Source organism: Solanum lycopersicum, chromosome 3 (genome assembly GCF_036512215.1).
Source record: "Solanum lycopersicum chromosome 3, SLM_r2.1".
Classification (NCBI taxonomy): domain Eukaryota; kingdom Viridiplantae; phylum Streptophyta; class Magnoliopsida; order Solanales; family Solanaceae; genus Solanum; species Solanum lycopersicum.
The window spans coordinates 1419513-1433178 of record NC_090802.1 but is presented as its reverse complement, the minus strand read 5'-3'; the positions used below and the strand labels follow the sequence as shown (position 1 = coordinate 1433178).

The window sequence follows — 13666 nt, the reverse complement described above, 5'->3', positions numbered from 1 at the left end:
ATACTAGACATTTGAATTATTGGAGGTGAGTCATCCCCTTAAAAATTATTCCCTTTTTTAAAAAAATATTTTTAATTATAAAAAATACTTATCAAAATTAACTGATTTTGATAGCTTGATCAAACAAATTATAAGTCAATATTTCTATATACTAAGCCAATATCACTTGATTTTTGTTATTCAAACAAACCCAAAAAAAAAAGATGGAAAAAGAGCCTCTTCTCCCTTCTTCATCTTCAACATTAAACCAACACAAATCCAATTTTAAAAATCCAATTTTAATTAAACCAAAGAGAAAACTTCATAGGTCTAAATCTACACCATCATCATCTATAATCCCATTTAATTATCTTGAAAATCATTTAACACCAATTTCAAATCCACCCTATTTTTTGAAAAATAATACAATTTTTAAACAACTTGTATTACTTTTATTTCTTTATTTGACAATCGGTGTATCTATATGTTTTTTCTTTATGGATCAATTTAAGTCCAAAAAGACTCATCCAATTGTTGATGCTTTATATTTTTGCATACTTATAATGTGTACAATTGGTTATAGTGACATAACACCAAATAGTACACTTGCAAAATTATTTTCCATCTTATTAGTCCTTGTTAGTTTAGTATTTTACCATATTTTAGTATCAAATTTTGTTATTTACGTTATTAATTTGCGAAAAAATACTCATAAAAGGCTATTCGATACACGAAAAAGAAGTAGAGTGGCACTAGCATTGTGTGTTTTTGTGTTATGTATTGGAATTGGAGTTTTTTTAATGCATTTTGTTGAGAAAATTGGATGGTTTGATTCATTTTATTTTTCATTTATGGGAATTACTAGTGTTGGTTATGGTGAAAAGGTGTTTGAATCAATTTTTGGAAGAATTTTTGGATCAATTTGGTTAGTTATTTCTATAATTGTTGTTGTTAGAGTTTTTATATTGTTTGTTGAAGTTAGAGTTGATGAAAGGCAAAGTAAAGTGGAAAAATGGGTGATGGAACAAGATGTGACTGTTGATCAGTTTCATGATGGTTTTGTAAGGTAAAAGTTTTATTTTTGTTTTTTGGTATCTGGTATTTAGTATCTATTTTGAAACTCGATTAATTAGAATTTATATTGGAGGATTTCATTATAAGGAATACATTCTCTGTTAAAGACGACTCTGTAGTTAGGATTTGAAACTTGAAAAGGTAAGGAATGTGTTATCACAAAACTAAGACTTAAAATTGCAAAATTAAATTAGTTGAACCCTAAAACGAATGTGGATTAATGGTGTGAGGAACAAAACAAAAACAAAATATTCTATTCATATTCATTTTCATATATTTGCAAGAAATTTGCTCTATTTTCTAATATTTCTTTATGTGTTTTGACAGTAAATCAGATTATATGATGTACAAATTGAAGGAATTGGGAAAGATCACAGAAAGAGATATATTGCTGATTAACAAACAATTTGAGAGATTGGACACTGGTAATTGTGGAAGAATTACTCTTTCTAATATTATAGAAAGTCATTACTGATCGGTATGAATTATGATGGAATATTGGGATTCTTTCGATATTAATCAAGTTTCGTATTTGAGTCTCTGAGAATTGAAAAGAATCAAGTTGGAAGTACCTCCTTCAGAATGGTTCTTGCAATACGTGAATCAAGATTTAATCGAACCTCAATATAATTATCAGATGTTGATCCAGAAACAAATGAGTATTTTTTTATTGAACATGAGAGAGGGTTTGGTATACATGTATAAAAAATATGTATATAGTTTAATAAATATGTTATATAGGTTTTGTGTGATATTGGTAGAATGTAATCTATCAATGTAATTTTGAAATGTTATTCTGAGTCAAAGTTGGAAAAATTAGATATCTATGTTTATCTACTTTAAAAAAAATGATTTTTTTAAATTTAGAGCATCATTAGTTATTTTAAATTAAAAAAAGTGAAAAATGTCGACTAATACTCAACATTACATGTGGAGTAAATGGTTTTTTTTCTTTTATGCTTCTCGTATTTAATATTATTTATTCGAATTTACGTTACATAAAATTTATTAAAGAATAAGTCATTTTTTATTAAGAATTTTTTTAACTCAAATTAAAATTTGAAACTTTATTATCCAACATCAGATGAGAAATAAATAAATAAATAATCACAAGCAATAAAATCAAAATTTGTTAGATATTTAAGAGATTAAAAATGTTGAATCCCTATAATATATATGTAGCTATTAGTATTCTAAGCCAAAAAATTAGTTAGAAAGTTTAATAACCCATAAATTAAACCCAAGTTCTACCTAATCATAAGAAAAATATAATATATGACATAATTATGGTTGTGATCAAGATTATCATTTTTGCTCATCACCAATAATTTACTAATCTTAATTATTCATTGTTAATTAAGTTGTTGGATGTGCCAACAAACTCATGTTTTTTTTTCAGTTTTTTTTATATGCACACCTAAAAAAGATTTTTGCTTCGTTTTTACTCATAAAGCAAATGAATTATATTATGAACTAATTATGGTAATCAGAGGAACTCATACTGTGTATCTATTATTAATTTGTTATTCTGTTTTCCGGTGATTTGTGATTATCGTGGTCTTAAGTCTTTATAATATGAAAATATATTATGAAAATGAAATTAATCTATAATTATTTTTAACAAATTTCATTATTTGACAATCTCAAATTCTTTATTACGTTCTCTAATATGCATACTATGTATTGATAATTGAAATAAATATTTAAGCAATAATAGTGTTTTCGATCCCTTAGAGAATATATATATATATATATATATATATATATATATATATATATATATATATATATATATAAAAGAAAATGACTTGTATTTAGATTTTAAAAGTATACAATTATCTTCAAAATATGAAGTAATAACACAACTTTAACATATATAACATACAAGAAATTAAATGGAATTGGATGATTAACACTTCAAAAGATTTGTGACTATTCACAAGGATTAAAATAAAGTGCTATCATTAAATATAAGATTAAAAATATCATTAACGCAAGATTTAATTAACTAGCTTTTTGATGAAATGATGATTATAAGTTTTGAATGCAATAAAAAAGAAATAAACTAATTATACAAATCATATCACCACAAAATAATGTGTATTTCATAGAATTTAGTCAACAACATTTCAAGTATTTTAATTAATTAGGTTAAGAAGTTCTTTGCATAGTAAACTAAAAATGAGATCCTCACTAATTAATACATTAACATCTTCAAAATGATTTTCTTTTCTCTAATTTGTTTTCCTATAAGAAAGACATAATTAATCACAATGCACTTAGCCATAATTCAAATTCATTTGTCTCATTAGAAACTTATTCACATTCCATGATTTTATCAAATCACACTTTAACTAATAAATTAAAATATGTATTAGTTAATCATATTTGATTAGTACCAATATATGTTAAGACATATAACATATGTTCATTGAATTTTTATAAATATCAAATACAATTATGTTCTTTTTGAATAATATAACAAGTTAGTTATCATTATATATTAATTAATGCTTATCACACGATCATTACAATTTACATAGAAATAAATAAATATACATTTTGAACTTTAAGTTATACATACTAATAATATATAAACTTTGCACCACCAAGAAATTTGTTGAGATGAATAAGACCTCCTACTTAAGCTGGTAGAGAAAAAAAATCTTAATAAAGAATATCCTTTTTAAAAGATTTTACCTAATACAAATTTCCTTTTTAAAAGATTTTACCTAATACAAATTTAATTAATTAGTGCGTCAATAATGATAGTTATATGAAAAAAGAACTTTTAACATGCATATTCGACATTTCTTCTTGATTATTGATCAATGCAATTTATTAAATAGCACGTAAATCTTTATTTATGTTCTAAAAATATGTTAAGAGAACCGTTCCCAATAAATATATGTTACGATACGTAAATTTAAATTAAATTGAACCTCGATACGAATATCGGATATGGAGGGACAAAATGGGTATAAAACTTTACTAACTACCTAATATAGAGACGTCTCTTCCGTAAAACCTCACTAATAGTTGACAATTGATGAAGCAATCCATCAAAACGACGTCGTTTTTGAACCTTCATTGCTTCAGATCTCTTCTTCTTCACCATTTCTATAACTGCTCATTTCAAATCTTCTTCTTATATATAAATTGCTCATTTCAAATCTTCTTCTTATATATAAATTCATCATTCTCGTAAATATATACATATTGATGATACGTTTGATTTTGTATACATATATATATTGTTGAACAATTGAATTTTGATTCGGATTTGGTGAGGTATTGTTTCTGTTTTGTAGTTGACGATTTTTGAAAATGCCGGCGGTTTCTGGACCTGTAACGCCAGGACAGGTGAGTTTTTTTGTATTAATTTGTTGTTGATACAGTATTTGAAATGATTTTTGTTGATGTATTGATGAAAATGTGAGTGTTTTCGAGTGTTTGAAGTGTAATTGGAGCAATTTATGAGTTAAAATGTGGAGAATTTGCACAAATGGGTGTGGTGTGTGGCGTAGTGATCAATGAAAGAGGTTTTAGAACTATGAGGTGTGAGGTTTAAATCTAGCAGAGACAAAAATACTAGATGGTTTCTTTTTATTTGTTTGAGTCTTGGTGGATGGAGTTATGTGATACGTGTTGTTGATGGGAGGTGAGAGGTATGGAATTAGTTGGGCTGTGTGAAAGCTGGCACGAACAGTACAATTGTCAGGAAGAAAATGCTGAATTTTGATATTAGATCAGTGAGATTATGAGGACTAAGGTTTAAACGTAGGTGAAAGCTAGTTGGGACACCACAGTTATCAAAAAAAAAGAATTTTGATATTAGATCAGTGAGATTATGAGGTCTAAGGTTCAAGCCTAGCTGAGAAGAAAAATAGTAAGTGATTTCTTTCTATTTTTGTTCTAGCCTTAGTGGATGAGTTATCTGGTACATGTTGTTGATAGGAGGTGGTAGGTATGGGATTAGTTGAGGGGTGTGAAAGCTGGCCTGAACACCATAATTATCAAAAGGAAAATGCAGAATTTTGATGTTTCAGATTAGTGAGATGAGCTGATCTGAGCTGTGTCAAATTATAAAGATAATTAGACTTTGTTACGTTCTTGCTCGTGTTTATCACTGGATGACTTTGATAGTTTGATGTGAAGAACTTACTTGATTTGAAAGTACTAGCAATTCTATACAATTGCCATATGAATTTGTTGTTTTCATCACGTTGTTCATGTTTTGATTCTTACTAGTAGAGCTTGACTTCAGAACAGGCTAATTATCTCCTAATCTTACAACATAGGTAGGGTTTGAATTATGAGTGAAAAAAACTGAGTTAACTGCCTAGGCTCGATGGTCAACTACTGACGAAATACGAGTTCAGCTTGTGTTATGTAGATTCTCTGTGCTGTTCATTTCTTTGAAGGACAAAGATTTTCATCATAGATTTTGATTCAGTATGAATAACTTAGGTTTTCATTCATTTTGGTACCTGAAAACTCTCAGGTTTATCTATCTGTCTGATTTTAAGGGAAATTTGGGTGAGTAACTCACATAGGTAGTGAATAGATATATTTGAGGTGTGTGTGAATTGATCATGTTGTGCAGGATTTTACAATTGTTGGCTAGATATAAGCGTTTTAACAACTTTCCTCTGCTAGGAAAAGCGCTTAGCACTCCTTAAATGAATTCTTGACATCACATAGAGCAAAAGTTGAAGTAGGTGCTTGATGTCTGATTTATGACAGCATGTTTTCTTTACGGCTGACACAGTTACAATTATATAGCATTACTGAATCTCAGATCTCTCATTTGTGACATCCAATAAGATCATATCTCATTTGCAAATTTCAGAGTGCTTTTTTCCTTACATTTCCTTTTGAGTTTATTTGCCTTGTATTGGATTAAGGTTCGGGTGTCAGAAATAAGTTGCTATCTGTATATTGTGGAATTTGGTCATTCTGAAATTTTTCTTTCACAGTTTGTTTGGTCTAGCATGTACCTGCATTTTAAGGTTTCAATGCACCTGTACTGCTGCTACTATGTGGAACATCTTGTTTTGCTTTATTTGTTATGCTCTTGAGGAAATCATGCGTAGATATCTACTGAAGCCTACCCTTGTCATGTCTCAGGTGTCATTTTTGCTTGGATATATACCTGTCCTCATCGCATGGATATATGCTGAGTGGTTGGAGTACAAGAAGTGGTTGTTTCCCTTTAAAGTGTAAGTTAATCCATCCATTCACCATCCAAAAGAAAAAGGAAAAAACTGAAAACTCATATATCCTCATGCTGCAGCTAGATTTTCTGAGACATGCTAAGACAGTTGTAGCATTTGTGCGCTTCCTTTAAGTCGCTTGCCAAATCCTATCGAATGGCTTTATTTTAGAAAAAAAAAACAGAATTGGATTTAATGTGTGAACAAATCTCGTCTGGATAACACAAACAAATGTTATGTTATACATTTGCTACAAAATGTTGGTGGATAATATAGAGTCAACAATGTTGAAAATAGTGTGTGGGGAATATGAATGCTATATTATATTATATTTTAATAAGATATTTCATTAATGCTTGGGTCAAACTCGTCTGTACACAAGTACAACAACAACAACACACCAAGTGTAATCCCACAAGTGGGTCTGGGGAGGGTGGTGTGTGCGCAAACCCTGCCCCTACCTTGTGGAGGTAGCGAGACTGTTTCTAATAGACCCTCGACTCCAGTTTGTATACAAGTAATATACCAAAAAAATAGAAAGACTGACTGTGTAATTATCACTACTATTGTTCTTGTTAGTATTATTATTTTAAAAAGAGTGAACTTCTTGAAATTGAAGCATCTATTTTATGCCTTTGCAAAATTGAATTTTTAATTAAGGACAAAAAGTTTCTTTGGGCATCTTGATTTTAAGCACTGTGAAGATTGTTTTGTGTAGGCGATAATTTATCCAGGGATATTACTTAATCTGCTATAAGTGTTCTATTTGTATGGCTGACTTTTTCATGCCAACAGTCATTCAGATAATAATCTGGATGAACTTGAGATCTCAACAACCAAGGAAGAAGATCGAGCTGTCTTACTGGAAGGAGGTCTGTCAAAATCTGCATCTGTGAAGTTGTCAAGTTCATCGGTAAAAACAAACATAATTAGGTGAGTGTGCTACATTCAATTTGCTGAATATTCTACTTTTAAGTTCGTGAATCTTTCCTTAGCATTTTCACATATTTGTAGGTTTTTAACAATGGAGGATGCGTTTTTGCTAGAAAATCGTGCTACTCTAAGAGCAATGTGAGTCACTTGGATATTTTGAATATGGTGCATATAGCATCTCATCTAATTTTAAAATCCTTCTTATGATCTCATACAGATCTGAATTTGGGGGAATCCTGTTTTATTATTATCTCTGTGACCGTACAAATCTCTTTGCAGATTCTACTAAGGTGTGTGATCTTCTCTTCCTGTAACTATGTATAAAGATTTGATTTGCTAAGGTTGTGCTGTGTGATATTTGTTTCTAATTGCAAGGTTATTTGCATCATAACAACTATTGGATCACCTTATGGAATAAAAGCATACAAGCACTTTGAGGTGCAATCGAATAACCAGGGATTTACATATTCATTCGAAATATATGCTAAGCCAGTTCAGACAAAATGACTTGTTACTTCTGATTCTTCTCTGTGCATCATGAACTCCTGAACCTTGTTGTCTTGATTGAACTCTTGGAATTGCATCTTCTTTAACATAATTTTATCGTGTTGTCTTCTAAGTTTAGGTCATGTATAACAAACTTTGCTATAAAGTATTGATACAATACACTAGCATATGATAAGCATGCTTGTGTCTAAACCTTATTCCTTTTCATAGGATTGGATTATTTGATTCTCAAAATTGATGATTGTTCTTGTGGCGAACTGTAATGATCTTAGTAAATTTTTTCATGTTTAACTCAGTCTAAATTCTTTACAAGCAAGTAATCATTTACATTATGGATAATTTAGTTTCAATGTCTATGCCTTCTGTTACCCCCTTCCCCGTAATTATGAGGGTATGGAGGGGCAAATATGAACTGTGATAGTTGACTAGTTCTATTGGGCTTGATCTTCGAATATCTCTGTGCTGCTGCAACTTTTGTTTGTATGTGAAACACATTGCTGAGACCTCTAAGATTCTTTTTTATCATCCATGAGACGAGCACTCTGTAACAGGTTTTTGCGTGATGTTTTCTTTGAACAGAGCTACAATCGTGATCTCTTCATCTTTCTGTATATTCTTCTGATCATAGTTTCGGCAATGACTTCTCTCAAGAAACATAATGACAAATCAGCATTTTCTGGCAAATCAATACTTTATCTTAACCGCCATCAGACAGAGGAGTGGAAGGGATGGATGCAGGCAAGTTTTTGTGTCTCATACTTCCCTTCACTTATTCATGCTTTATTTTAGAATAACATAAATCTCGTTTACATGGATTCTCTTGGCAATATTTTCTTTATGGTGTTTTCTTCTTCAGTTATCATGTGCACTAATATAGCTGCATGTTTGTTTTACTACTTCCCAGTAATTTGTGCTAATATGTCGTGTGAATGATGCAACTTCTTTTGCGATGTGTAATATTCATTTGTTGATTATCTGAAAACTGCACCTCTTGAACAGAGGAAGTATCTCAAAATCTCATTTAAACACTGTTACTCCCTGTAAAGATTTATTTGTGCTCTTTCTATATTGACTCACTCTTATCCTTTTTCTGTAACAGGTTCTCTTTTTGATTTATCATTATTTTGCTGCAACAGAGATATACAATGCAATTAGGATTTTCATTGCTGCGTATGTATGGATGACTGGTTTTGGGAACTTCTCCTACTATTACATAAGAAAGGATTTTAGTTTAGCTCGGTTTGCTCAGGTAACGTATGGTTTTGGTTGTACTTGATCACTGTTTTATATAGGAAGACTTCAGTTTAGAGTTGAATCTCACATATCCATTTTCTCTGTGAACTGTTAATAATGAAAAATTTGTCGTTTATGCAGATGATGTGGAGGCTGAATTTTTTTGTAATATTTTGCTGTATTGTTCTCAACAATGACTACATGCTGTATTACATCTGCCCGATGCACACACTTTTTACCCTGATGGTTTATGGGGCCCTTGGCATTGGTCACAAATACAATGAGATAAAATCTGTGATGGCTTTGAAGTTCCTTTTGTGCTTTGTTGTGGTTATCTTGGTTTGGGAGATTCCTGGGGTGTTTGAATTTCTTTGGGGTCCTTTCACCTTTATGTTAGGTTAGTTACTTTGTATTCTCATACATTTTCTTTCTGTTCACAATCACCATAAAATCTAAAATACTCTGCGTGCTGAAAAACTGTTAGCTTTAGTCTCAAAGTTAGTTCAACTATGTTTATATGAACATTTCTCTCTACTCTAAGGAAATATTATACTGGCTTTGAGTTTTTGGCATCAGAATTTTTTAAACTATGTCTTTGTGAGAAATAACTTGGAAGTAGATCTAACAAAAAACATGGAAGTAGATATGGTTTGAGATTCTTGTGGCATAAGATTGTTGTCTTGAAGGGGTCCATTACTATGTGGAACTAAATGTTGGCAAGTGTCATGCTCAAAGGTGCTTATTTTAGGTTCAGGAATTGTTTTTGTAATAGAGTATCTTGGTATCCTATTGAGGTAGCATGAATTGTTAAGTACTTTTTCAAAAAGATATCCTGGATTTTGTTTTTTTTTAAAGTACTTTTTCAAAAATATATCCTGGATTTTGTTTATATATTATAGATGCTGCTTAAGCACCGTCATCTGACGCTTGTTTTCTTCTTTTCACAATTGTAGGCTATACTGATCCAGCCAAGCCGGATCTCCCTCGACTGCATGAATGGCATTTTAGATCTGGGCTTGACCGCTATATATGGATTATTGGCATGATATATGCCTATTTTCACCCAAATGTAATTCCAAAGAACTTTGCATTTTCGTTGTTTGTCCAACTTTTCTTCCTCTTCCATGGTACTGAAGTTTGCAGTATCTTGTCCTTTTAGGTTGAGAAGTGGATGGAGAAACTGGAGGAGTCTGAACCAAAGCGGAGACGGACAATTAAGTCAACCATCTGTGCAGTAACTTTAATTGTGAGTTGCATTTAAGTTCATCAGATAGTAAAATCAGGTGTTGCAAATTATCTTTTTATTTTATGAAGTTTGTCATTTGGGAGACTGTATTCCTCAGGTTGGGTACTTGTGGTTTGAATACATCTACAAGCTGGACAAGACAGCTTACAACAAACTCCACCCCTACACGTCATGGATTCCTATTACGTATGTTTTTAGCTTTTCTAGTTCTCTTTATCTGTTGATTTTACACGAAACTTATACTAATGTAAATTACTGCTGTTTGTTTGATTTGAAAACGAACAGTAAAAAGGTCCCTGCTTGCCTATAATGTACTTAAACCAAAGTTTGTCTCCTGAATGTCTTGTATTATTTTTCTCATTTGCTTTCTTTGCCTCACAGTGTATACATATGCTTGCGTAATTTGACTCAGGAGCTGCGGAATTTCTCTCTGACACTCTTTGCGTAAGTTTCTAAACCATTTGTCTACCCGATCATGTCTTTCCTTTTTTGCTAATGCCTTTTAAATCATCCTTCACTTAGTTTTGATACTAACAGTTAAGCTCTACAGAATTAAAGATCTTTATTTGTTCTTCTTAAATAAGTTGAATCTACTTTGATTTCTCCTTGTCTAACTGTGGTCTGTTACTGTAGGTGGCTTGGGAAAATTACCTTAGAAACCTACATCTCCCAGTTCCACATCTGGCTGAGGTATGTTCATTTCAATTTTCTTCTTAAGGCTGAGGTATGTTCGAGAACTTACTTTTTTTTTACTTACATGCTACGAGGACTTATTGCTTTCTGACTATTATCTGTAGATCAAATATGCCAAATGGACAGCCTAAATGGCTCCTTTCATTTATCCCGGGCTATCCTATGCTTAATTTCATGCTGACTACAGCAATTTATGTACTGGTAAGCATATATACTCTTTTCAATTTTGAGTCGTAAACCATTTTTTCTCCTGGTAGGTTCTATCTAAACATTTCTTGCTTATTGCAGCTATCATGTAGGCTTTTTGAACTAACCAACACACTCAAATCCGTTTTCGTACCCACAAGAGACAATCAGAAGCTGCTCCACAACTTTATTGCTGGTGTCGCGATTTCTCTGTGTTTATACATCATTTCCTTTATCCTTATTCAAATCCCTCATTAATGAGTAAGTTTGTTATCCCATTTTCCTATTTGCTATGCACAACATCCTAAAATTCAGAAAAACTGCTAATCTTGTAGCACACATACTTACTTTGCGCGTTAATTATTTTTTTTGTAGAACCATTTATCTGGACTGCTTCATTTTGGCAAATATAGCAAAAGGCCCAACAGATGACACTGTGATAGAGAATGGTAGAAAGTTATAAGGATCAACGTGGAACTGAAGTACTAATAGAATTCAATTCTTTGATCCCCAGCCACAGATTGTGTAAGTATGTTTTTCCAACAGTTTTGTGTAGTGTCTGTCACTTGCATTCATCAAGTTATGATAGTCGAAAACAAAGAATTTCCCAGTTTTTGGCTATTCAAAGTTTGGTGATAAAAGCAATGGAAGTCGGAGGAAGGAAACCATGTCTATAGTGTTATCGATCACCACGTGTATTCGTTCCCTTCTGTTTTTTTTTTTTCTTCATGTAAATGAACATGAGAAAATCTGGGAATGTAGTTGTTTCTCCATTCAACAGACATTGATTTATTAATTGGAAATGCAAATGTTATAATCTTCAGTGAACTTCCTGCTTTTTGACCTATGCATTGGTCCGTCCTGTAAAGGGAATTGGTATACTTCAAATAATTCATGAGCCAAGACACACACACGAAGATTTGAAATAATTTTTATTTTTTTAAATTTTGTGACCTGGAGACTCGAAAGAACGTGATGTTAATCATTGGAGAAACAATGAGATATCACACTAGGTCATACAGAAAATATTGAGATAATCTTGAATTTTTGTTTCGACACTAAGAAGTGATGTTAGTCAGTAGAGGCAATATGTATAATAAATCGTTACCGATAATCTCCTTTTTCATAATTACGAGTGTGAGAGATTATTTTAATACTTCTCGATTCATATAAATATTAATTTATTCGTGTAAAAATAGAACAATATCAAGATAATATATTTTAATCTAAAGTGCTACTTTCTATTGATAGAAAAACATGCTCTAGTGTTTCTTAGTAAAAATAGAACAATATCAAGATAACATATATTAATCTAAAGTACGACTTTATAGAAAAACATGCTCTAGTGTTTCTTATTAAAAAATAAAAATACTTGTACTATTGTTTGAGATAAACTCTCTGATTATAAATACAATTTATATGACAGCACTCACTTTCATGTATAATTAATGAGTTGTTAGAGGCGTATTTTGATTTTTAAGTGTTTAGTATTTAATCAACATATATGAATAACTCCAAAATACAGTGTGGAATAATTTTGATTATTAAATCAAACTCTTGAATTTAAGTTATAGAATATAAAAATAATTCAGGAAAAATGTTTCACTCTTTAGAGAACCTATTAAATATAAATTTAATTAGTCAGATTAACAAATTTAATATATCGAATAGAAAAAGAAAAAGAAAAATTAACAAAGAGGAAACAAGCAAGAGGCAAAAGTTTAAAATTACATTTCAAATTTAAAATTTAAAATTATAACAAATAATATTTACTAAAACACATAATATTTTATATCAAAATATTTTTTTATACTCAAAGTTGGAAAACAACATTGGAAATAAGCAAAGAGGCAAAAGTGGATAAGCAAGAAGAAAATATATTAAAAATAAGAGTTTTTTGGAATATAAGTGTCTCAACAATTTGGTTCAATTATTGACAAGAAAATATTTTAAACTCATTGAATTTAATATTTGACAAATTGCACATTATATTAAAAATAATGTTTGACATGATGCATATTTTCTATTGAAATAATTATGACAAATATCAAGAACTATACTAGCTATTGGGAAGGCACTAAGCAAGACTCTTTAGAAAAACTATTTTTAAAACAATATGATTAGGTCAAAATTAAATCTTATATTAAGTTATCATTGGTATAGTCAACTATTAAGGTTAAAATGTATAGTAATTAACAATCATTTACAAATAAGAATGTAATTTAAAATATATGTTATGTATTTATTAAATTTGTATATATATTGAGTTCTTATAAATTTTCACTTTTCAAAAATATCGATCAATACATCTTTCGTACTAGATCAAACTTTCTTAATTATAAATACAAATATCGGTGGATGTTTCTTGCAAGAAATTACTACAACATAGTACATAGATAACAAGAAAGTCGTTTAGGGAGGACAAGGACAATTAAGGCATTATATATATTTTAAAAAATAATCACGATGTTGAAATAAATTTATATGCACCTTAATTAACTATGAATTAACTATCATCTTTTATCAGTATAAATATTGTATAGTTTTACACTTACGATCATGTTATGCATCAATTATTTTGTTGAAAGTCGATTATTGT

The 13666-nt window shown here is 30.4% G+C and overlaps 1 protein-coding gene and 1 long non-coding RNA gene across 2 annotated transcripts; both read left to right on the top strand.

Moving 5' to 3' along the window:
* Positions 1–125: 125 nt before the first annotated feature.
* Positions 126–1869, top strand: LOC101246023 (uncharacterized). Its single transcript, XR_011220311.1, has 2 exons — positions 126–1045; positions 1381–1869. It is a non-coding gene; the product is annotated as an uncharacterized lncRNA (long non-coding RNA).
* Positions 1870–4065: 2196 nt separating this feature from the next.
* LOC101266694 (CAS1 domain-containing protein) lies at positions 4066–11892 on the top strand. Its single transcript, NM_001347957.2, is given in 16 exon segments — positions 4066–4416; positions 6184–6275; positions 7065–7202; positions 7284–7340; positions 7420–7492; positions 8289–8447; positions 8809–8958; positions 9084–9339; positions 9896–10011; positions 10102–10188; positions 10286–10374; positions 10570–10632; positions 10822–10878; positions 10986–11082; positions 11170–11328; positions 11443–11892. Coding segments are annotated over 15 exon segments (1626 nt in total). The 5' UTR covers positions 4066–4380; the 3' UTR covers positions 11326–11328; positions 11443–11892.
* Positions 11893–13666: the final 1774 nt, after the last annotated feature.